The 26896-nt window shown below is 41.6% G+C and overlaps 1 protein-coding gene across 1 annotated transcript in view; it reads right to left on the bottom strand.

Annotated features, from left to right (window-relative positions):
• The window catches only part of TRABD2B (TraB domain containing 2B), a 297563-nt gene that overhangs the window by 12611 nt on the left and 258056 nt on the right, over positions 1-26896 (bottom strand). Inside the window, exon 6 of the mRNA XM_009561919.2 lies at positions 17080-17349. Within this exon, the coding sequence (XP_009560214.2) occupies positions 17080-17349 (270 nt within the window). The remainder of the gene's footprint in view (positions 1-17079; positions 17350-26896) is intronic.

The following is a 26896-nucleotide window of genomic DNA, read 5'->3' as shown; positions in this document are numbered from 1 at the left end:
AAGATTTAGCCTTAAAATAAGTTTTAAACTGCAAAGAGGGTTCGGTTTTCAATTTCAATTTAAAACCACTGCCAAAATGCCTTTCAGATTTGCAGTTTGGGTGTATCCTGTTCCTGACACATTCCATGGGCTTGATCCTCCAGTGAGATTAAAAAGTCCCTTGCACAAACCGTCTTTCTGCACCTCAGGGATGTATTGTATGTGATGTCTAATAGGGAACACAGGCTGGCCAGGGAGCCCATAAAAGAATCACGAACCCATTCATCAGCCAGCTATATCTAAGGGCTTTCTATGCAGCTTTAAATCAACATTTTATGATTTTGTATGATGTTTCTATTTTCTAGTTAACTGCCAGAATAGTTTTGTTGTGGTTTTTTTGTTGATTCTTTTTTCCCCTAAAAACTGGGTTTTTTTGGACCACGTCCCCCTCCCTTACAGTTTACTTACAATTCCAAGGTTTCCTGTCAAAAGACCTGAGTATTTCTGATCACTCTTTTCCTCAGTCAGTGAGGTTGTTTTCTGTTTTCAAGACATTAGATTCCTATGAAGGCTTCCTTGTTAGGATAAATACTGTTAGGTGGGGTTATTTGTTTTTAAAATCCTTAAGTGCTTTAGAAGAGAAGAATAGTGCTTTTTCCTTAATGTGTACAAAGCATGCTAATAGCAAATAAATCACAGTTTATCCATATAAGACATTTTCTTAACTGCAACTTTACTTCTAGCATGCCAGCCAACTGCCAGCGTGGTTTAGAGATTTTTAAAGAGAATGATCTCTTTTAGCAAATGCTACAAAACTCATAAAGCCTCCAAGTTTGTAACTAGGCTGTTTCTGTAGAGAATGGGTGAGAAACCTCTCCAGAAGGTGGTCCACCTCATTCCAGTGCAGGTCTCTAGGGAGTACTTACTCTTGCTTAGGGTTCCTTCTCTTCTTAGGGGTTGCAGAGGGGCCCTAGACAGCCAGGTTAAATAACAACCTAATCTTAGAGGTGGCCCTGATGTCAGGAGATGACTTCTCCAAACTCCCTCTGAGCAAGTTTGCACGTGCACATAGGATCTCACTGACCCTCAGCCCTTCCTTGAGGATGAAAGCAGCAGCCGAGTCCCCTGAACTCAACTGGAAACTTTCCATTGTCCTCAGGGAGGTTTTGATCATTCCTGAAATGTACACAGAGAACAATAAAAATGAAACACAGATCTGAGGGATAATCATCTAAATTATTATCACGCCTTCTCTTGCAAGCCGAGGATGTTCTATATATTTGAGTCTTTTGTGTCTGATAAAAATGTCTTTAATAAAACATTCCACATGATATGTGGTGAACAGGCAACCACTGGCTCCACTGTTCATCCCTCTATTTTTTGCCTCTGTGCATGGAATTGTTTTAAAAAATTGGAATATTCCAGGTATCTTTTAGCCAAATGACCCGCGGTACCATATTCATGAGCTTGTACTTTTGATCAGATAATAGGGCGGTTTTTCAAGTCAGTGCATTAGTCACAGATTGTCCTACCATCATTAGAACGTGTAAAAGTTTCCCCCAAAATAGGGCCCCAGGCACAGGCTTTGTGAACAGACACTACTGAATCCAATTACATGATTGAATTTGTCTGCGCTGGAGGCACGCTGAAGCACCTTTACGATTTGGGAGCATTTTGAAACCGAAAAATGAACCAAACACACATGCGACCTTTTGGGGGAGTTTCTGTTCTGGTTTGGCTTGCAAGGACTTTGCAAGGAGCTCAACCCCCCACATTTTTAGTGTGAGTTGTTTACCCACATCAGCAGGGCTAAGGTGACCACATATGGCACCATAGCAGAATGACAGAAGATAGGACCAGGAGGGACTCTCTGGCCCATCTATCCCAAAGATGGGAACCAGATCTAAACGTCTCCTGACATTTATGTCCAATCCACTCTCAAAAATTCCTACAATGACAGCAATTCCAGACTCTCTGCAGACATCTATTCCAGCATTTCACCACTCCTGACGTCCAGAATTACTGTCCAATGTTTCACCAAATCTTCCTTGCCATAGCACAAGTTCGTGACTTCTCCTGTCCCCATGGTTTATTCCTTTCATCTTCTCAGCACCCTTCCACGTGTTTTGAAGACTTAACCGTGTTTCACCTTAGGCTTCTATCTTTTACACCGACAACTCCCTCCACCTTTCTCTGCAAGCCTTCAGGTCCTCTCTGTCCTTTCTTCTACGCTCCCCTGGCTCTGCCTAGTTGATCTGTGTCTTCTCTGGAGTGAGATGCCCACAACTGGAAACAGCAGGTCTAGCTGAGATATTGCCATCCCTATCCTTTGTGCAGTAGGTACCGCTGTTTCTTTATTTGCAGAGCAAAAGAAAGTGCATGAAAAATATATAATCTCCAGGAAGATGGTCTTTTCACTACTTTTTGCCCCTGAAGTCCAAACAACCTTATGGTTCCATTGAGTGATTTGAAGCTAATGGAGAATTGATGGTGCTCTAAGGGATGAGGAACGGTTGAATTATGGTGATATTATTCTGTATTTTTAATCTGTTGCCGTGCCTTGGTCCCAGAACTGTTTCTGCTCAGGGCGGAGGAAGTGACCCTATTAAGCACAACTTACGAAGTGTTTGGGGATTTTTCTGGATCAAAGGAACTTTATGAACACATGACAACTATTTTTAATAAATGTAAACAAATGTAGACTCAGACAGCCTTTCTTACAATAGCATCTGATGAAAGAAGCTTATCAAGACTACGTGCCAACATAGATTGAACCCTGAAAAAATGCATGTTTCAATTGAAAACCTAAAGAGCTAGCAAAGGGAAAGAAAATTTTTGAGTAAATACAATAATGGCTGTTTTGCATTTGTGATTTGATGTTAACCTTATGATGGCTAGGTTTTTTTTAAGTGATATTAAGCATATGCTTCCTGTTTCTTTTCAAACAAATTTTGCCCTATTTTTTTCCCTTTTCATTTAATGAACAGATGTGAAAGGAGTTGATCACGTTATTTTTCTGGTGATCAGAAATAATGTTCTGCTAGTGAATACAATTATTCTTGGAACTAACCAGACCTATTTATGTCACCAAAATTTATTAATCAAGATTTGAAAAATACATCTGCTTAAAGCACTGGGACCAACCCGTTGCAGTACGCAATCAAGCTGGCTGGCAAGAATTCTAACCACACATCTGAAAGAAAGGATTGGTGCTCGATCAAGAGGAAAAAGAGTACAATGGAAGAAAAAAATCACATTAGAAAAAAATTACACTAGAAATAAGTCACAAGGAGCTAACTGTGAAGACCACTAGAGTAACCTCTTAAAGGGAATGCGAAGTCCCAGTCTCCTGAAATTTTCGTATTAGTATTTGATGTGTCTCTGGAAGGGATTCTTTAGATCAGCATAGGGTCTGTTCCCCCCAGACTTCAGCTATCTCTTCACCACTGCCTTCCTTACAGACACTGTTCTTGTAGCCCAAGTGATAAATCCTGCAGGATGCTGAATCTCTTGGTCCCAGGGTAGCACGATGCTAAGCACTGCAAGCACACGAGTGCTCCCAGCAAGGCTAGTATTCACATACCTACAACTCAGCACATCCTAAAGCCCTTTGCGGGATCAAGGCCAAGAAGCTCATGCTTTCACAAGGTTCAGATCATTAAAAAAAAATAATAATCCAACCTGGATCTGATTAAGGAATCTAGCTTTGGTCCAGAGGAGGCCACTACTTATTTGCACAGTAGTGTAATAAACTGTCTTTGCATGTCTAAATGAGTAAGCAATAGCACACACTGGTTTGTGGCCAACAGAGAAGAAAGAGAATGAGCCAGGGAGTCTTATCTCTACTATTTTCCCTTTACTCCAGCACTATTGGGAGCCCAGATCTTTGGCTGTTTTCCATACTGAAAGCATCCACCCTGTCTGCGAGCAGAACAGCGGCAGAGTCACAGGGATGCAGCCACAGCCACACTATCGATTGAGGTGTCAGGCAACAACATTGGGAGCATTTAAACAACCCATCCCTGTTGATCTGAGCATTCCTTCTGAGGAGACTTGAATGGGAACTGTCTTTCCACCTGAGAGGAATGTCAAGTGATGATCCAGTCTTATTTCAATGCTCTGGCTACTCTAAAGACTAAAGTGAGCACTTCCCCTCCTTGACGGGGGCACCTGTGAACTTCACTGCCCGTGGCGAGGCAAAGGGCAGTCAGTGCATGTCTGCTGATAGAGATCTATTCCTCCAGCCCTGCTCTTTGTTAGGACCATATCTGCCACGGTTTATCTCCAGAAGAAAGATGAGGTTATCAAGAGAAAAGAGAGAAAGGGAAGCCCAAGTTTCACCAGGCAGTGGCTATGAAAGGACAGAAAACCATCGATAAATATCCCAGGACCTTGAGCCACGTTGTCACCATGCGCTCAAGCACAGGAAGAGTTGTGGTGGGGAGCAGGACACTGCATGCAAGGATGGGAGGGTTGGGGAAGAAATGTGAGGCAACATCCTCTCCTGAACACACAGGACCCAGGGCTGTCAGCAGCACCTGCATAAGATGCCATCAAGGAGAATCACAGGTAGTCCTTCTAATACCCTGGCCTTTAATAGGATTTAAAGGGTGGTATGGATTGTAGCTATCTCGGATGTAGGCTTATGGTTGGAGCTATTCAACTGTGTACCCACTACAGTTTGTGTGGAACAAGATGTCTCAAGAGGACAATCCTTTCTCCCTGAAGGCTTGTTTCCAAGGTAGGTGAGGTGAGCTGCTTCTGAAGACTGCTGTCTCTGGAATTTGGGTCTCATGAACCCCAGCCAAGCCCTAGCTCCAGTGAGGGCTTTGACTGGTAAGGACAGGTTCCAAAACTGGGATGGGGTCACAAGGTCGGGGAGATAAAAAGCGGAAACCTGCTGATTCTGCAGCACAAAAAGCAGCGGCTGATGGATATGCAGCTCACCTTCTCAGTCCTACAGCAGCTCCACAACAACGAGCATGGCAGGGGCAGGGGCTGGTGTCCTCTCTTTGGGGTCTTGGCTCTAAGCTTTGACATGAAGGAGGAGAAGGTGGCTTACTTGGCCCAGTGGCTCCAGGGAGGTTGCACTGGTGTAAGCAGGAGGAGGCTCAACATTGAAATCCAGCTCAGATGCCTCTGGTGCAGTTTTGACCCTCTCTCTGGATGGCCCATGGGCTAGAAGCCATGAGATTTGTTTTTTATCCCCATGTCACCCACCAAGGAACCATCAAAACCTTGTTAAATCACTTTACTTCTATTACTCCCCTGACTCTGATCTGAGTCAAGACCTTTAAGTGTTAGTGTGACACCACCAGCATTAACCAAATGTGATTAGTTTTGCAGACTCTCACTGTGATTTTCAGGTCCCGATTGTCCAGGCCACCTGCAAAGTACCTCTGTGATGACAATTTCAGCTCTGGAGCGACACTAACCTGCAGTGAGGCCGAGAACTACTGGGGCATTCCTAAAGCCACAGGTGGGTCATGTTGTTCAGGCAAAGTGTACCATCTTCTCTCGGGTCAGAGGAGATGATGTGGATTGGACAGAAAGGGATGGGGACACTAGGGACTGCTGCATCAGAGATGGGGAAAGAGGAAGAAAGGAGTTTCCTGTCACAGCGACGCAAGCTCAGGGTCTCCCAGGCATGTGGACACAGTGACGCAAAGGTGGACATGAGGATGAACCTGGCAGGTAGGGAAGGAACAGGTGAGAAACCACTCCTGAGGGCCCTTTTCTGAAGTGAACTTCCAGGGTGTGGGAAAGTTTCCTGCAACTTGCTGTCAGATTTAACTTTCCCCCATCCCCTGAGGAGACTCTGTATGGCCCTTTTCAACTGCCTGTCCTGAAATCCTTCAGGAAAACCCTGTAAATACAAATCCTGCACCCACACATGTGGCAGCAGCAAAATGAGGCCCGACACTCCTTTCCAGACAACTGCAGAATGGTGTAAGGACACAGAACATTGTAAAAACCAATAACCTTTGAAGCACACCCTCTGAGTAATTACCCCATTCCCATCTAATGACTTAAAGATGTTATATTCCTCTCTGATTTGGCAACAACAAAGATTTTGACCTTATTAAAAACAGCCCATCAGGAAACTACATGTCATCCTTTAAAAAAAAAAAAAAGGAAAAAAAAGGGGAAAAAAAAGAGGGGAAAAAAAAGAAATTAAATTCTTTAAAATCCCTGTGAACAATAATTCAAGATACTGTAGCTGAAGACCCACGGTTTGTTGTAGAGTGTCTGGGTGGTCCTGAGGCAGGAGATGACAACATTAGATCTTTCCTTTGCCCTTCTAAGAAATGCTTTGATGATTCTCTAATATCCTAAGAATATCCCCCTGTGATTCTGCACTGGGACGAGGCAATCACAGAGCTGGGATAATGCATCCCAGTTTTACCCAATGCCTGGCCCTTGCTAAGAGGGGAAAGCTCAGAGCCCTTTGTTTCACCAGTTCTGCACAGACATCTGAGCCAGGATGTGTTCATGATAGTCTGAGTAGTGATGTGGGCTCAGAAACATCCACAAACTCACCCCCACCCACTGCACATCTCTGGCCGTGTACCTGGTTTGTATGTGCAATTAAGACACTCATCATCACGGCTCAAATAACCAAGTACTTGTTGCACTGGTTCTTGGACAGATAATGACTGCAGATTTTACAGCCAAAGTAAGCAACAACATCAAGGGTGTATAAACAAATGGGCTTAATACTGTAAAAATCTTGCCAGTGATGCAATCTGTGAAGATTTTTGGGCAACCTGACGATATACAACATGTAGAGTTCATTTGATGGTGCTGCAATCAAACGGTTTTGAACCAAATCCCTAAAGTGAGCAGAATATTTTTTATCTGTCTTTCACAAACTGCCTGCTCTCTCAGGTACAGCTTCACATGCAATTTACATTTTTGGGGTGGTCAGAATCATATTTTATGTCTTGGGCTCAACCTTTCAATTAATTAGAACCAGAGTGACTCAGTCTGCCCTCTCTTATGTGCACTGAAGTGTTTGTTTGGCATTGTGTGGGCCCTATGGCTCAAATATTTTTTGCAGATGCACAGAATTAACAATGCATGTTTAGATGTGCTTGGGGAACACATACATTCATAGAGATGTATATATTTGACTCTGTCACTTTCTTGTTAAACACTGTAAAAGATATCGACTTTCCCCTCTGGATTTTAAAATGATTTAGAATAGGCAGTAGTGGGGAAATACCTAAAACATTCTGTCAAATTAAGTACTTTCTGCAAGACTGTTCTCTAAAACACACAATTATTTCAGCTAAGAAAATGCCTGAGCAATGTATTAAGGAACAGAACGAACAACCAAAATATAAACTGGCTTAAATGGATGTCCAATACACTGCATTCTTCCATTTGATTTTAATTCTCTTTTTCCTTCTCCCTATTCTTTTTCCATCTCTGCGTTACAGTTTTTCTTTCTGCTTAGGCTGTATCACATTTTTCTCTTTAATTCACTGGGCTGACTTTCCTGCTCGTATTTTTCCAGAGTCTCTTTTAGTAAGAATAATTAAGGTTGGGTCAGATCTTTGAACTTGCTGTTTGGAGCAGTATTGAATTCAAGCTTGTTCCACTGAACAAAAGCACTGGTGTCTTTTGCTTTCCAACACACTCGCTCTCAGAATGAAAAAAAGGTTTACAGGGCATATCTACCAGGCAGAAATGCCAAGGACCTTAAATTGCTGCATTGCCCACAAGGTCTGGGTTCCTCCTGCTGTTTGCAAAGCTACTGCAGTGATACCAGCCAGAGCATGAACTCTTTCTCCCCAGGCACTTCTGAACCCTCTGAAATCCCAGAGATGCCACTGGTGGCTCATAAAAACCTGCTTGCTGGCCTGCAGAGCTGGAAAGGCTGCAAAAGCTTTCCCTGCCAGGTATCATAACTGGGACCTTACAGTGTCTCTTCAGAACTGAGCTTTTGGGAGCGTGGTCTGTGCCATGTCTCTCCTTGGTAGTTCTGCACGAGGTACTCCTGACACGCAGCAGCTCTCACGCAATAGGTTTGGCTCCCTCGCCTTCCAGCACAGTGGGCCCACGCTCCAGGTATAATGCTTACTTTGTTCAGTTACATTATTCAGGAATTGTGAAGAGGAGATCTGAGCGAAATTGGAATTTGGCCTAGCATTTTCATAATTGCAGGAACCCAGCTTTTATAGCATTTAAACCATATGAATTTAAATAAATCATACTTCTCCTTCATCCTAGTGAGTAACTGGACTTAGACCACAGCTGGAATCAGTGTAAGGAGCAGCGAAAGGACAGACAGATCTCTGCTGCTTCCATAGCTCGAGCAGTGGGGAAACAAATGACCCCAACAGCTCCAAATCTCATGTGCATGAGGTCCAACCTCCCTGCAGGGTCAGTGTTGACTGTACCACTAGTGAAATCTAGGGAACAATTCAATTCTCTCTGACGAAGATGGAAACAGCCACATTTTGTCAGCCAAGTAGTGCTGTAAGTCAGAAGCCTCAATGTGCAGCTGGTCACTACCCTCCTTGATAGGGAAAACACAACACTCGCTAAAGGAAAAATCTCTGTATCGAAGAACTACAATTTAGGGAGCACAGGTGCTTTACTACCCACTTCTGTGTTTAAGGAATCCAAGTCGCCCTGGGCATGAGCCCACGCAGCACTACTAACAGTGTATGTAACTGCAGTCAGCCTTGCAAGCTTAACACAAACCACACTCTTCACCCCCCTCCAAACAGCAGGGTGAAAGAGCTACTGTGCATTGAATGTTCTCTGCCTGTTAAACCAGACGAGTTATTTTTCAATTGAGTGAACGTAAAGAGTTTTGTAGAGTCGTGTTAAAGTGCATTTCAGACTTAGCAGAATTCCCTTCACCTGAGGGTACTCAGTGCTTTTTCCCTTCTTATCTGTTTGGTAGAAGCCAGAAATACTGTTTTGGGGTGGGTTTTTTTGTGTGCAACAGACAATCTGCAATGCGGAGTTTTAGTTAAAGGCTTCAATGAGCCAATCCTCAGAACATCTGGCTAGTGAAAGCCCTGGATATGGAAAATATAAATGTCAAGGCTCATATTTATAAATTGGAAAGGCCATGACGACATCTGCTAACAAGCTTTCTTCCAGAGCCCATTTGCTGTACATGGTTATTCACAGGCAACAATGAACACGTGCATCGATCACATGCGTGCTCTGCTCTTCCTTTCAGTCACCGAACGAACACACGCTCCAATAACACATGAACGCTCTGTTCTCACAACACAGAAATACAAGTGTTTGCAAACCTCACAGCAAAGCTCTTGCATACCAGACCACAGCGGGATACACTGCTGGAACAGACTAAAAATAGCTGAAGAAAAAGCCTTGCATTAACACAGAAGACAGTCAAACTCACTTAGTGTTAACTCTTCCAGTGGAATAAGCACCCTCCTTTTTTTTGCCTTGCTCCACAGGACTGAGTAGTTGTGGATCGGAATCTCAAGACTTAAATAGAGTCTAACCTACTCAACCATAGTACCTTAATATTAACATTAAAACAAGATGTAGGTAAAACAAACTTGCTTCTACATCTATAAACACAGGCACCTTTTATCCAACTTAATACCAACTGTAAGTGCATTTCTGAAGCCCGAGAAATAAAAAATTGTTCCAATGCATAAGCATCAAGATTTCGCTAATGACATTATTGTAGGTGTCTAGACTACAGTTTGACTCTAACAGGCACCCAACATGCCTGGCATTGACCACCATCACAGAGACTGCCTACGAGGCTGACAAGTTGTCAAGAGAAGGAAAAGCATTGGCCAAAGGAGCCTGGACAGCTTTATGACACTCATGAACTTCGTAAAGAATAAATGCAGCCAATACTGTCTGTCTACATCTGTGTGGAAATGCTAGGAAAAACAGAGGTGAAATAACATGGAGGAGACCTATCTCCTGGTTAACAAGTGAAGAAGAAGAGTGCCTTGCTATGCCTCCTACCTACTGCAGTTTGAGTAATGCCAGATGACAAAGACACACTAGCTACAAGAGAGACATTTTCTCATCTCAAAGAGCTTCTGCTGAAGGCTGTAGGCTTGAAAAGCCCACACTTTCATTGGCCTGGACTGACTGCAAAATGCAGTGCAGGGTTTGTAGGATCAAAACCTCTTGTAAAGTGAGCTCAGAGGTGAGGGCAAAGGTCTGGGGACAAAGATGCTGGAAGGGGTCCCTCCCTACTCCTTGCTCCAGGGCCTATGCCATGTGCTTACACCCGAAGTTAAAAAGGCGCAGGGAGGTAAAAAGAGTATTGGAGAAAATATAAGCAGAAAATGGAGAACCACAGAACTGAAAACTTAACAAAGTGTCCAAAATCAAGAGCAGTCCTGGCACTGGGTGAGGAAATTAGACTGTGCTGGCTGAGAAACAGCAGAACAAGTAAGGATGTGCATCACAGAGGAAGAGATTATCATAACTCAGCAGCTGCTCCTTCTTGAAATTGAATCCTAAGCAAACATTTTGTTTGTGCTGCATCAGACAGATCTTGGGCACCTTAACAATGCCCCACAACAGTGGAGCTATGTTCAGCCAAGATACACCAAACTGGGGCAGATATAAATATATAATATAAACTATCTTTACTCAACACATCCCAAATGAAAAGTAGAAAACAAGGAAGAAAGAGAAAGCTCCTAATAGGTTCCATAAAAGATCCTGCATTGTATTTTCAATCTTAATCAGCACTGAGGAGGAAGGAGCAGAAAGTGCTCTTGGATATCCAGTGCTGCAAAATACCTCACTGTTCAAAAATCCTAGCGTTTGTGTGCTCCAGCTTTGTTACTTGCTCGCCTTCAAAAATATGGATTTAATAATCACGATGGATTTAAGTTTCACAAAAATAAAATATCTAATGCGTTACCAATAAAGAATTCATTTTCAGAAAATAAAATCAAAATCTATACACAAATTATTTCTCTATCTCCAAGAGAATTCCATGTTCTTCATCTCTACAGATTTTATTTTTAGGAATTTATAGCTTTCATTGAAATAGGGTTCACATATTGCTTCATATTAATTGTTCGTACTGGTGGTGAGACACTTGAGCAATAAGGGGAAGTAAATACACAAGGCTTTTGCTTACATTTTTTTAAGCTTATCTGTGTTTTCTTCACCACGCAGTGGCAGCACCTTATAGAAAACAACAGAAGGAAGTATAGCATACAGATCTCTGTGTGTGCCTAGCAGGTGAAAGTGAGGTTGCACATCTTTTCAGCCCAATCTGGAGGATAACAAATTAACTCTTTGACTTTAAAAGGGGGAAGAAGTTATCACTCGTGGCCGTCTGACACTGAGAGCCTATTAGCATGGAGATGATAAAGTTTTGGACACGAATGTCAGGACTTGCCATCCGTTACTGTGATGCATGAGAGAATTGTACGCTGAGCCTAGGTTTCACAGCTTTAATTAATAGGTCTTGTGCACTCTGACCAACTTGATAATCCAAGAAGCCTCAATAAAAACCATCTAGGGAGGGAGGATATATCATCATCACATCATATGTTACAGTCAGGAGATTTACCTCTTATTTTTATTGCTCTGAGTTATACTGTGCTGTTATTTTACTTCCACTGGAGGTCTTGCATACATGACATGACAAAAGAATTGCCAGTGACAGTGCTTGTTTCAAGAAGGCATCAAGCCATCTGCTCATCTTAAAGGGGGATCAAATGGAAATAGTAAGAAACTAAGACAAAAAATGCAGTATTCCTCATGCTCTGCCCTCTGCTCAGGAGGAGCTGAGGACCCCATCACAGAAGCAAGATTCCATGTTCGAGAGAGGCATGAAATAGGAGGAGAGAGAAAGACCAAGTGATGCGCTGCTTTACTGCCCGAAATGTCTTCTTCTGGCCACTGTGTCTCCACCAGAGCTCATAAAAAATGGGCAAACTAAGAGCAGATTTTAGGTCAGTTCAAGCTAAAAAGGATCAACTTCCACCAAGAAACCAGGAGGAAGCATTTGTCCAGGAGATGTTTTGAGACCACTCAGCATGAAAGAAGGGCCTTGTATCCAAGCTGTGAGAGCATGAGGTTTTTCTGATGAGTAAGTAGATACTTGTATGCCATGCCCTGGAGACGGGGACCTGGGGGGGCAGTCACTGATAGGGACTATGATCATGAAAGTTTCCCAAGAAGGAAATCTGGCCAGGAGAACGCCGAAGGAAACGGTACACCAAAGTGCTGGAGGAAAGCCAAGGGGCCACACAATGCAGTTAATCCTCAAACAACAATGAGGTGTGACAAGGGAAGGAAGGTGGGACTCCAGCACACCTACGATCTGCTGTTCCTGGCTGCTGCAGGAGTCCCTCTGGCAGACAGGTTCACTATAACAAGTCAGAAAGGTCCTGAAGCTGCATCCTCATCCTTAGTTAATCACAGGACAAATAAATGCAATGGTGACAACTGCTTACTTGGCTGCATGGAGACAAGCTGGAGGAGGGATTGATCCCCTCTCGCCCTGAGTATCAGTAGGCACTCTGAGCAATATCCTTACCAGGGAGGCGGATAAAGTAATTTAAACAAACAAGGCCCCAGTGATGGAAATTTCAAGCTCAAAGCTACCATATGGAGGGAAATCATCTGACCACAATTTACCTGTTAGACTTCAAAAGTGTCTAGGTCTCCTCTAAAGAAAAGCAGTCTTTTCTTTAATGAAGTTAAGTACTGTATTTCAGCACTGTGTGTTGTGAAAAGGAAGCAATTTGGATTCATTTACTGAAATTTACCTTTCAGATGCAGTTAAGTGAAATTAAAAGTTTGTCTGAGTTGACAGAGTTCTGTTTTCCATCACTGCATTGTCTTGAAAGAAAGGATAACAGGCTAAGTGCTTAAATTCCATCCAGACTGATAAGGTTCGCTCTACACAGGCACATTTAGTGTAGTTTATTGCACATTGTTTCCCTTCATCCACCACAGGTATAACTTTTTTTTTGACCTAAAATAACTGTTGCTTCCAAAAGAAATTGATATTTTTAATGTTATTGCATTCATTTAGGTCTGAATAGGCAGCACTAAGCTATCAGAGAAATGCCATTTCCAATTACCAGGGAAATTAATTTCATTTCCCAAGAATGGCAGGTTTTGCAGGGCTGAGCTTACATCTGGGTTGAGAATTTCTTTTTTTCTCTTCTGACAACAATTCTTTTCCTTTTATTTTCTTAAAGTAATTAATTTATTTCCTGTGCAAGTGAAGCATCTGTGTGTTCTCAGTGTCCTTCCAAATACCATTTTTATCCAGATCTCTTCTTCGGCAATGCGAATAAATCTCTGAATTTGCCCATTACATTCTCTCTAAATCTCTCTTCCTACTACTGTATTTCTCCCTTTCATAGCCCCCAGCAGTCATTGCTCCTTCCAAACTTCACACCACCTGCACCAAACACACTCCAAGTTACTAACTCCCCTCTCTTCCTTTTCCCAGGAGCTCTACTCCTGCCCTGCCTTAGGGCCCCAGGAGTTATAATGCTCTCCCTCCACCTGGGAGAGGTTCTCTGTTCTCTTGGGTTGGTTTTAACCATTTGCCTGTTAGAAAGGTGTGATCCTGAGCTGTCTTCCACTGGCAGCTCAGAAACATCACAGACATTTCTCTGCTCTTTCAGTTAACTGAGCAGCTCATCAGGAAAAGCAAGGAAATGATCTGTAATTAATTATTTATATTACATGGGGAAGCTTAGCTAACGCAGTGTCAACAGGAACAATTACACACTCTGTACGCCAAACTGCAGACTTCCAACCCAAGGGTTTTGCCTTCTCTCCCTGCTGCCCCAGCTGGCTTTTGGCTATGGGAGCTACTTAGGGTTTAATTTTTGCCTAAGTTCAAATTCCTCCCAAAGATAGACTTTGAATCTGCACATTTCTGGAAAACTAAAGAGTTAAAGAATCAAATCCCGCTACTTGAAATCTCCATTTAATTTTTATCCTTGACAAACAATTTCAAGCACAAACTGCAGCCAGGCAGGACTTTTTCATTTTGTTTAGATTTTGGGGGAGGCAGAAGGGAGAGGAAACCACACATTTCATCAGCATTTTTTATTTTTTAATAGCCTTCAGTGTAGCTCATTACCCAGGAGATCAGCAAATCTTAGCTCTGTCAAAGACATGGAGAAGACAGAGCAGAAGCTTTCTCATCCTCCACAGCAGTACTAACCCTCCAACACACAAATCTAAACACTGTCCGCTCAGGGGTGCCGACTCAAATGCCTCAGCTGTTAAGACAGAACAAAATGGAAAGGACAATCTCCAAAGTATAACTGAAAGTAAATACTAATAATGATGTGTGACATTAAATGATGACTCATTTTTCATGAGGCCATTTCAGATTGTAGCTATAACCTCAGATCAGACCAGAATGACTGTGTGAGCTGAAGTCTTAGTGGAACCATTAATTATGGATTTCCTGGCTTTTATAGGTTGGAGTCAGACCTTTGATGTTCCTTTAAGATTGTTCTCCTGTGTTCATTTCCTTTGTTTCTGTGTTGGTAGCTTAAAAAAACACACCAAGATTTCCATGGAAGTGTATGAGATAGCCTAGAAATGCGTAGTCCATAAAAGCCCTGCAATTCATGGCTCATAAAGTCCTCTAATCCATGGTCAATAAAGCTTTGGAAAAGAGCTGTATGAACTACAGTCATTTCACAGTTCAATGAGGTTCATACAAGAATCAATAATCTGGTTTAAATTCGCCTGGATTTGTCCTCCACCTGTATATTTCTCTTTGACTTGTCAGGTTGAAAGGCAGCTCAAACAACTGAATTCTGGAGACCTTGCATGGAAACAATGAGTTTTATGCAGCTTTCGCCCAAATGCCAGAACAATGATCTAAATCTGGCTAATTTTTCTCAGAGGTGAACAAGTCAAGTTTCATATCATTGCCCATTTTATTAGCCATCCTAGCTGTTTCTTCCCAAGAATGATCACGCCACAAAGTCTAGTGACAAGCACACATTTCTGCTCTTTTTTACCAATTACAAAGGAACTAGTCAGACAGAACTCGCTGTTTATTGCCTTGTGCAAGGTCCAGCTTGCAATTAATGCTGATGAAGCCCAACTGCCAAAAGCACAATATGCAGCAGCTGGTTTATGAAAGTTGAGACCCTATCCAGTTTATGGGGAAACCAGAGTTCGTTGCAAGTCCCTGATTCAGCTGAACAGTTTGTAACTTTTGTTTTGTTCTCAAGAAAACACCACAAGTTACTCCAGAACTGTAGAAGCCCTAAAGCCGTTTGAAAGCACTAGGGCAGACTCCCTTTCTTCCAGCCTTTCCTCATTTCTAGGGCTGTGATCTCTCAATAATATCTTTCCGGGATCTTCAGCAAGGCAGGTGACACACAGCATTTTGTTCATCACCAACGGAGTGGGACTGGAAACTTCCTTATCCCAATCTCCACCCTTATGAAATGGAATTAGAGGGATTAAACACTTTGATTCAGATAAAATCTTGCAGGACCAGAGATCGAATAGTTTAACTCTAACCTGGGGTACTACCCTTTTAAATACTTTTCCTAGGAACATTACTTACTGAAATTAAAACAGCAAAAGGCACAAAAGCCTGCCAAAGCTGTGCAAGCACCATGGCTTCAGGCCCCTGGCTGCACGTTTCCACAGCCACATTGGGCCCAATATCGAATATCCTTTCTGTACAGATAGGATGTAGGCAGGAGGATTGTGTGTAACTGCCAGGATTCCATCAGTTCCTACTATTTAAGCACTCCTATGACAAGATATGGTGAGCTTGACCAGACACCCTTGTGAAATGCTGGAACATCCTGAGACACCACAAACTGGCATCCTCCAGGCAAAAGAAAGATAGAAAAGTCCTTTGTCCTGGAGGTAATCAACTAGGTAGGATCAAATACCTTTTAGCTTATGCCTAAACTTCTGTGGAGATAATCCAACCACCGAACACACTTTAAGAACAAAATAGGTGAATCCAAATCTGATCCTTCTTATCAAGCCTGGCTTTAACCTCAGAACCTCAGCCTTACTACATTAAGATTAATATGCACCACCTTAATAATAACCTTTACATCACCCCAACAAGAGAATACAATAAACTACAACAAAAATGAGGCAACTGCTCCATTAAAAGGAATAATTTAAAAAAAAAATAAAATCTCAGAACACAAATATGTGGAGTTTTTGTCCTTAGCAAAGGGAGAAGCCTCGGAAAGACTCTGACTCATTTTACATGCAAGACTTTTAGGTGTTGTAAAAATGGGAATAAGAGTAATGCTCAAAGACAGACAATCATTACATATATAGGCAAGCAGCCAGTTCCCAACAGATTATTTCATTCCTTTTACTTGTTAGCAGATCTATAAACATTGTGGCTGTTTATATACCCATGACTTGGCCTGGATAATGGCGCCAAGAGCTTTACCAGTTTTAGAGGTGGGAGAATAAATTGCCCAGGAATCCTAAAAGCACACATCAAGAAGCTCTGGACAAACACGAAGGCTTTTATTCAAACAATGAATGGGAGTTTTTAACCACAGACCAAGACTGGAATTGCAAGAGAAATGTGCCTACCTCCATTCTCTTCACACAGAAGCCTTAGTTAAATAGTTAACTTTGCCTCAGTTTGCTGTTTTCAATGCGGTCTGAGATATTAAAACACTTCATCTTCAGAACACAGTTAAGAAGACTGAAAGTCAAATATGTCAAAATCGTAAAACTCCCAGGAATATTCTGCATGGTTGGAAAACGGTTGAGTCTTTGGGCAGTACACTGATAGTAAAGACTGGAAAATAACTATTGGAAGAAAGAGAGCAAACAAAATATTTTCAATCATCATATTTTCTTGTTTTCACTCTGACGAGTCTTTGTTTCTGTATATTTTAAATATTTGAAGCATTAACTTTATTTCTTTTCATTTTTGGATCAAACATGCCTACGAGCCTTCCTCCTTGTTCTCAATTACGCTCTAAGAATACGATGCCACTCCCTGTCTTTCCCATTAAGCCTTTTTTCCATCACTCCTTATGTTCTGATCAACAAGAGCTGGGATCTATAAAGAGCAACTAGTTAGGAAACAGCAGGAAGAGGACAGGGAGCATAAAATACGTGACTTACCTGTCTTCTATCCGAACCCAGAGGTCATTGAACTGCCTCTGGCGATGGTGTTTGTGCTGCTTCTTGTGCCATTTCTTCTGTCTGCCAAACTCTTCCAGCTGGCTGATGCTGTCTGGCAACAGGAGGTGAGGAGACAGGCTGTCTTCTTCATCCATCTGCAGGGGCTTCAGGGAAGGAGAAGTCAGTGGGACCTGCTCAGAAAGCTGGACAGCAGGCAGGGCTGTTGCTGGGGATCCTTCCAAGGCTGGGCTTGTCTTTGTCGTCCTTGCACTGCAAAACACAATATTTAAATACTTGATGAATAAGCAAGGGATCACGCTACGAAAAAGTGGAAACAGAGGACTACACTACTTGGTGGGTGCTCTTAGCTGCTGAGAAGTTGTACAAGGAGAAAGACTTTTGCTCTGGGGCAGCCACTAAAGCCAGCAATAGCATTTCCTAGCAAGCTTTCAAATAAACACTAAACTCAAAAAGAGGGAAAAGGCAGCTGATAGGCTATTGCTGTTTTCTGGCATTTTAATTACTTCTTCCAGGCTTTAGAGCCTGGTAGGGGTCAACATCATCAACTCCCCCACTGGGCTGAAGGTTAAATGGCAAAACTGCAGCTCTTTCTGAGGATCTGAGGAAAACAGATACCTCAACAGAAGCTGATTTTAAATTAATGAGATAACACGATTTCCCTTCTATTTTTTTTTTCCCAAACTTTGGACATCATCGGGGGAAACAATTGTTCTGACTGCGACAATAACATCCGAGTTAGAAGTGGTGAAAGGGAAGCGCAGACTGATGACACACACATGGTCTAATAGCAAGACTGCTGGGATGGGATGTGCAAGACCTGAATTCCAGCAGATTTTGTAAAACAGAGAAATGAAGCAAAAAAGGGGATAAATGATCTGTGCAAAGCCACCTTGAAACAATACTGCCAGAGCTCTTCACTCCTGTTTGAAATACCACCCCCTCTTCCATCTGACTGGAACTATGCAGAAAAAGGCCTTTTATTGTTTTAATTTTACAGAGTTTTGCTAATTTTAGAAAAAAGTCAATACAAAATCTCTCCTTTAATATGCGGCCATTCCAGCTTACATTTGTGAGCAAAGATATCTGAAACAAAAACCTTAAGTAAACCAGTACTGACACAAAGTGATTTTTTTCCCCCCTAACTTCAGTAGAAATTCCTGTTTGGTCTTAATTTCAAGAGAGGAACTTTTTCTGTCTCTGGGATGTCTCAATGAGTTGTAGGTACAGAAAATTGAAAAGAATTAATAGGCAATATGAAGCTGTGGTCTGCAAAACTATTTCTATTACATGGATGCTATGACTTTTATGACAGAAACAATTAAAGCCACGTGAAAAGTTTTGCCTCCTGAGTGAAACCAGTAAGACATTTTAATGAAAAAGTAATAAAAAATTCTAAACTTCATTGGTGACAATGTACAAAATGTGCTGCAAGTGAAACCACATGTTTCATTTCTGGAACGTTTTGTTCTCGTCCAAAAAAGTCACATCAACTACTAATGGCAGCTTTTTTTTCTTTTTGATTTTTTGAAGTCCATTACAATCGCAGTAACGATGGCCATCTCTATTTCCACTGCATCATGTTTCACCCGAAGGACCTTCCAACAGCTACTGAGAATTAATTGTTGCTACTACAAGATTCACTGGCAAAAATGACAGTAACTTTGTCACTCATAGCCAACATTAATGAAGCTCTTCAGAAATCATGTGATAGATACAGAAAAGAAAGACACTTGTTTAAATTAAGTCTAAAATTCTCCAAGATTGCTTTCATTAATAAAAGACTCAAGAAAATCCCATATGTTCCCTCTCTTCCCAAGCATTCAGACTCTCAGCGAGTCCCTTTTAAACTCATTCATACTCGGTCCACACAGAGAGATCTACTGGTTCTGGATTTTTTTTTCTCCATTAAGGCTTTCTTCCATGATTCAGGTTGAGGATGAGTTTTCAGCAACTTTCTTTGAGAGATCATGGTGCTCTCCAAAGCTTTCAAGACCTCTTAGGTGGTGACAGAGGCTCATGGCTGAAGCAAAGCCATCTCCAAACTCATGTAAAAGGAAAGGCTGTCACAGGTTTGCATTGCAGGGGTCCCTCAAGCCACAGAAGACAGTTCTTAATTTTTATCCAGCCATGACGGTGGATCAGTGAAGGATGAACATGCAAATGCAGCTATTTAGCAGCTTGGAAGATGAAAACTTGGATAGGATGTGTTAGGCAGGTAGGAAGGACTTGCACCAGGCATCTGTTATACAAACACCATATGAGTAACTGCAATGGCAGCAGGGAGCAACGAGTGGCAAGAAAATCCTTTCCTCACTGCCTCCTGCATTAACGCCAAAGCAATGGGAATACAAACTGGTTGATACTGTCCAAAGACAGCTCACTCTGGTACTGCTCTAGATACCTCTGCCCTTCACTATGTGCTGTGAATTCACCTGGGTCTTCCTGCAACCAAACTGTCCACCTGCACACCAGAGAGAAGAGCAATACTCTAGCCACAAGGCTGTGGCGGGCAGAAACACGTTAAGAAGGCAAGAACATAGAGCAGATGTGAGAGAGCACCAAAGGTGACAAGCAATGTGATCATCACAGCTGGAACTGATCTGCTGCCAAGATTTCTGTTTCCATTGACTTTTTTCTCCTTGCCACTGAAATGATGTCTCATGTTCCTATCAGTCAGTATTTCCCCAAGACACTGAAGGTAGGAGCAGCCCCCACGCCAACCCACATCTGCCAGCTCAAGGCTGGGGCCACCATTTGGCTCCTTGAATGGTCTTGGGCACATCTGAATACATACTTTCCACTTTTTAACACCTACTATTTTGTTACATGTGTTTACCTTCCTCTGAGCTCTTAGTAAACTGGAACCAGTAGAGAGGTGTTTTTATGGGTTGAGATTTTAGAAACCACTTAAGAGGACTGGCAGCTCACTTCTTATTAAAATTAATGAGTTTGGGCATCGAAATCCCAGTGGTGGCTTTGAAAGCTTCGAGCTTAATTGTTTCCACTACCATCACATGAGCCACAGGTTGTAAACCTGATATTTCAGAACATTCTTTGGGAAGAGGATAAATAAACACTGAAGAAATGTTAAAAAGCTGTAACCTAAAGAGGGTTATAAACTAACCACTTGTAAGTTAGAGTGACTCATAGGGAATAGGTCCACTGTGGCAACTGTATTTTACATTTGGTCCATACTTGTTCCATTATTCCTGTACTACTAATAATCACCCCAAGACCTAGGATGGACTGTTGAAGACTTCATGTGGATGTTTACTTGATTTAATAAATCTAGAGACCTGGTTGTTTCCAAATCTGATCATCAACCTACATACATTCAGCCAGAAGTAAAATCAAAACTTCTAATCTCACAGAATATGGATATTTAATGCAAACATATTGAAAGAATATTTAAATATTCTAATTCAAAATAAGGTAGACTTCCTATCAGATGATAACTTTCCCATTGATTTCAGTAAATACTTTATTAATACATAGTGCCTGAATTTATTAATATGGAGTTTTTCCCCTGAAAGAAAAAAGACCAAAACCTCCCCTCTACAATAAGATACCTGGACAACAGATCTCCCCATTATGTGAAGCTCATTCAACTGACCACTTTATCAACTATTTCATGCCTTTCTTTTGGTTTCAGTCTCAACGCACTCTGTTAGCACAGCTGCACTGTATGAAACCATGGGGATATAGTACACTTTTTTTTTCCACTCCTTCACTACTGCTGAGACAGCTTTTCAAGATACAGAGTTATTTTTAAAGCCAGAGAAAAAGCAGGGCTAGTTTTCAATTTGTGAGGCCACTGTGCCTTTTCTGAAGAAAGAACAAGCAAGTACCACCCAAATATCCTGGTCCACATAAAGATCTTGGAGATTTTTCATGAATAACTTGATACAACCCCAGGCTTAGCGGTTCCACCCATTTTTAAATCTATCATTCCCACATGGGGTGGTCTTTGAGAAACTAAAAGTATTTCAGGCCCTTAGGTGGGTTTTTTATCATCTCTGACCTTAATTTCCTTCCTTGGGATGCACAGTTCTGCAAAACAAGTTTTATAAATAGAGTCCAAATAAGGAAACTTGAGAGTCTCCACAAGGCTTAAGGTACAGAAACCAGGGTAAAAACAGAAAAACATTTATTCTTGCTAGTTCTTGAAAACACTTAACACGCAGACAAAGACTTAAGCAGTTTTGTTTCAATTCTGGTGAAATTTGCCATCCTTTTCTAATTCTTTAAGAATTAAAAGAACAAAACCAAACAAGCAAGTAGCTTAGGCTGAGCCGCATGCTCCATTAGTCTGTAACGGCCTTGTGGTCTCCAGTGTTGCTCTGTGCTAGCACTGGCAGTAGAAATTTGGCTCATCATCGGAATTTCATAGTATCATAGTATAGTTTGGGTTAGAAGGGACCTTAAAGATCATCCAGTTCCAACCCCCTGCCACGGGCAGGGACATCTCACTGGATCAGGCTGCCCACGGCCCCATCCAACCGGACCTTGAACACCTCCAGGGATGGGGCAGCCACAGCTTCCCTGGGCAACCTGTGCCAGTGCCTCACCACCCTCATGGTGAAGAAATTCTTCCTAACATCCAGTCTAAATCTTCCCCTTTCCAGTTTATACCCATTCTCCCTGCTCTTATTCCCACAAGCCTTTATAAATAGCCTCTCTCCAGCTTTCTTGTAGGCGAATTTGCTAGTTACCAAGTGGATCTGCTCAGAAAAATGACATTAACATCATGAAGTCCTGTAGTAACTTCTTTTCATAATTTCCAGGCTAAAAATTGCCCAGCTGCCATTTTCATTCAGCTCCAAGATGCCTGGCACTCCAGTTGTGCCTTTCTCCTTGTCCATGAAAGCATCTTCCTACTGCTTCCATCAGGTACCCAATTCAGAGGCTCAGAGGGCTGTGACCATCTCCAGGCTTGATAACGTCCTTTCTAAATGCAAACAGCCCACCCTTCCCCAATGGTAGAGGCTGTGTGATGTTAACACTACACATTGTGCCACACCTCATTTCAAGCACCAGAGGTTTGATCAGCCACCAATTCATCCTCAGTTGTCTGAGGGGAGCAACAGGCAGGGCAGATCCCACTAACGCCTCCGTCCACTGACCCTGACGGAGTAATGCTAATACCGTTTGGCGTGAGTCCCTTTGAGCCTCCCCTGAGCTTCAGCAAGGCCAGGAATTTGCCCTTGCCTTAGCTCATGAGAGGACATGACTTTGCTGACTGTACACACCTTCCACACAACTAAATCATCAATCTATTTTTTTCAGCAATCTTGCAGTAACGTTTCTGTTCCCTCAGATATGTGGAGAATCTTCTAAAATGCAAGTCTGCCAATTTGTTATTTGCATCTTGTCTTTGCAGCGTGAGCAATGGAAAAGTTTTTCTCAGAAGACTGCCACGCTTTGCACGTGCTTCCAAGTACAGCAGCGGCGCTGGGGTTTTCTTGCTTCAATTTTCAGAACTGTCAGACAGGGAAAGATTTAGTTTCACCAAGAGAGAAGCTGTGGTGATAGCGAGGAATGTGTGATGTGGCAGCTTTATCCTTATGCCACTGTTCTTGGGATGCACCTGGATAACAGCCAGACACTAAGTTAAGACCACTGTATTATACATGGTTTCTCATAAATTCTAATTTGGGAGTCTTTGTCAAGGCAGGAATTCGTCAGTCCCTTGCACACATCCTTGTTTCCCTTGCCACAGGACACAGAGACATCTGCTTCTTAGTTTTTTTAACCTCACTTACAGAGAGCAGTCCTGCACACCCACAAGACAGGCACCAGAATGTCCATTCCCACAAGAGGTTTTACCTTTTTCTTCCACGCTAGGATGAAACTCAGATTTTCAAAGCCCTTGGGAGAGCAGAAATAAAAGCAGAACAGAAAACCAGGCAGAAATCCTAACCTACCCCAGCACAGCTTATAAAGCCTCTTTCCAGTGATGTGAAGTATGAATTTAGACCATGGTCTCTCACATAATCAGGCGATGCTAGTGCATACCAATGGAGTTCATCTCCTTCAAGATAAAAGCATATATAGATAATTATTATTTTTTTTTTTAGCTGCAAAAGAAAGTAACTGCAAAGACATCAGAGAATGATATTCTCCCCATACCTAACTTATCTGCACTGCTTCAGGTAAGTGCCATAAATTGCTGAGGTTAATTTGGGCTCAAGAGATAGCAAAAAAGTGTAAAACACCTGACCATTCATTCACCTGATTAGCTTAATTACAATGAGGTTATTTTATGTAGGATACAGTTGCCTGAGGTCTCTATGCTAAAGTTAAAGCATTTCCATTTCTCAACAGAATTTGGAAACAAAATTGTTTTTTTCAGTTGACTTCATCTCATGAGCAGTTAAATTAGATTAAGTAGTTAAATTGGATTACAGTCCACTCCAAACTTGGATGTATCTCTGGACTCAGAATCCACGTCAGAGTATTTCTCTGGGAAGAAGCATTGTTGTTGAAGACCCGTGACCTTAGTTTGAAAGGGGATTTGGTCCTCAGTATACACACATACATATGAACACTCTCAACTCCATGCAAAAATGAAGTGAAATGCTTGTGAGGTTAAGATATTCCCATGGATGGTGATGTTTTCCTTCTCAGTTTGAGAAACTATAGAGAAGTGAGCAAAACTTCTGTTATCTATTCCATTTCATTAAAAGTAAGCTGATCGGGGGCATAGCAGAGAAATGCAAACTTTTTGCAACTTGAACAGATGAATTCACTGAAAAACGAGGAGACAGCTGAAACATTTGTAATATGCCATCTTCATATGAATTCTTTTATTTCAGACAAGTCAAAATGTTTCATTTCAGCACTTTCTGAACAAAGCTTTAAAAACTTTTTTTTTTATTCTTCTGTTTTCAAAGATGTAAATGCTACAAAGTGGCCTTTTTTGTTTAAAAATTGATCTCAATTAAAAAGAAAACCCCAACTAATAAATACAAATGACAAATCTCAACAAAACCCAAGCCCTGTCTTCAAAAATGTCCTCAAAATGCTCCACTTCAATTTGCTCTGAACTTATTTCCCCTTCCCAACTTTTTGGTTCAATTCTTGAATTGAATAATCCTTTGTTCACGCATCTTTAGTGTAAATTGTGCAAGATGTACGCTTCACCCTCAGAAGGTGGGCTGTGCCCTCAGAGGAAGGATGGGTCAACCCTCCAGCCTTGCTTCCATCTTCCACATTAATATCAAATAAGATCCTTCTCTGCTCATGACACAGTCTCACCTCTGACTATATTCCCTAAATCTTCACTGTCTTCTAATCACCATATCAATTTAGTGTTAAGCTATTTCCACTTGGATAGCTTGGTTTAAGTGAAATATTCACAATACAGCTGTTTTTGGTGTCTCACTGCCTCGAGGAAGTTGTACTTAAAGCTCCTTGGACAGAATACCTATCCCATAGCTCAAGATGGGCTCTTGCCCACCTTGCTCATAGATCCTGGTTCATCCTGGGAGCACGTAGATATAAAGTTGTCCCAGCACATCGGGTTTGTCCTGGAAGTGTACTTCACAGAGGAAAGAAAGTGCTTCACATTCAAATTACAATACCTGTATGTCCACGTACCATTGAAAAACGTGTCACATAATGTTAACTGAAAGGTTTCAGCATCTTCTAATAAATTTTTTGCATGATAACTTTGCAATGAATTTCCAATATTTCTGCTTCTCCTCCCTGATTCTGGACAAAAATAAATGTTGGGGTATCAGCTTTACCTCTGGATTTCCTCTCTTTCCAAATTTCCTAAGAATATACAGGCTTTCTGATGAATCTAAAGTGATGGTATTACACCACAAAAGAAAATTTAAGGGTTACATTTTTATTGAACTGGAATGTTTTCAAGCTTTATTCCACACCCTTTTTTTTTTTTTTCTTTTATTGCTTGAAAACCATTAGTAAGGAGAGTAAATACATAGCTCTTTTCTTTTAATAACTTTTAAATAAACACGTATATATTGCTTCAATAAAGAACAATAGTGGACTTATTACTGGGCAATGTAATCTCTGTTCCCTCTTTATAAACTCTCTGATCTTTATATTTTTCTTTGAGCTGATGTCATATTAATTATACACAGTAGATTTTTCAGGTGCTGGAAATAAACTTCTATCATTCAACAAGTTCTGCAAAGCTTAAAATTCTTATCCAGTTCATCCCACCCTGCAACGCTGAGTTTCTTCAGGTCTAATTGTGACGCTTCCCGAATTTTGGTTTAGACTTAGGTTTTGTGCCAGCTCTGCTTCTACAGTGCATTCACAGTGGCTTGTGCAGTGTCTGAGAAATAAAACAGTGGTGACCAAATGCCACCATCTCATCTTAGCAATTACAATCTCACATTCTACAGACTGGAAAACAAAGCAAGAGGGTGAACAAATCTTTCTTTCACCTCTACGTTTACGGCTGTCTGCTCCTCTCCAGTCATTGTCAGGTTTTGGGACACTGAGCTGTACAACTATGCTAACTTAGACGCAAAACTGTTCTCATCTCATGTGTTGTTATTCCCAAACCATTCCTGACCTCTGTTTAAGCATAGAAGAGAAAGTGAGAATGCATTTGTTCCACCCCAGTAGTTGTCATGAAGACACGTTTCAAGATTAAGAAGCTGTCTGACAAAAATCCCCAAACTGACAGCTTGATTTTGATTCCTCAGTAGAATTTAAGCTAATACACAATTGTGGTCTGTATCTTACTCGCATGCAATGCAAATTGAATTCTGCTCCCACATTACCTCCTTTGGGAATTGTTTTCTACTCTCTACTGAATCCTCTGAAGAGAAGAAACATCTGCAAGAGTCCTTATTTTCCACCACATCTTAAAAATAAACCCTCTACAGAGACATCACTGAGCAAGGCACTAACTGTCTAGATTGAGGGACTCAAATATTTTCACAAACTTCAGACTTTAACTAAAGGCAGGTTATTCAATGAACGCTTGGTGCTGTTTCCTGCACTTCCCTCGATACTCTTGAAGCTGGACCCTGGCAGAGATGAGATACGGGGTGGATCACAAACTTGTACAAGCATGGCAACTTGTCTTCCTTAAGTACCTTGTTCAATCCAGGCTCTTACAAATTCAAGACAACAGATAACACAGCCACATAAGTAGCTGCTATCACTAGAGGAGAGAGACATAGACCACTTAAACGGAGCAGCAGGCAAAAGTGTGGAACCAAAGAGCTGTAAGAAGACCATGCCTGCAAAAGATCCCACATCTCTGTTACACTAAATCCACTTCCCCTCTCTGTAGCTCACAGTGTAAAACATCTGATCTGCTTAGCCATTGATGGTTGCTGAGCTAAAAAAAGGAACACAAAGCCAGTTTGCCTTTCTCCAAAATACTATTATAGCCCATTGGCATTGTTTTTATCACAGGGCCTAAGTGTTTCCAAGAAAAGAACAAAACAGTTGTCAGATTGTTGTTCAGGCAACACTTCAGCCTCTCTGTGGGCATTTTTTTCTCAATGGTAATGGACAGAGCCCTTGAAACATGATGAAGGCAGGAGAGTTGTTCCTCCAGACTCCACTTGCTTTAATGTCTCATGCTGTTTTATCAAATTTCATGCTAATGGACTGCACCTAAGATCTCTCTATGTTTTCGCCTGGTTTCACCTGGGTTCCCTCCCTGTATTAACTCACGCTGATGAAACTGCTTGTATCAAATACATATTTCTGTCTGACAAATCTATCCTTCATTAAAATTCCTCATTAATGAAGCATGCATGCTGCTACTGAAACCCCAGGAAAAAAGGTTTTATATTCTCTTTTT

Source organism: Cuculus canorus, chromosome 8 (assembly GCF_017976375.1).
Source record: "Cuculus canorus isolate bCucCan1 chromosome 8, bCucCan1.pri, whole genome shotgun sequence".
In the NCBI taxonomy this organism is placed as follows: domain Eukaryota; kingdom Metazoa; phylum Chordata; class Aves; order Cuculiformes; family Cuculidae; genus Cuculus; species Cuculus canorus.
Note: the sequence above shows the minus strand (reverse complement) of the source record. Positions and strands in the feature narration are given on the sequence as shown.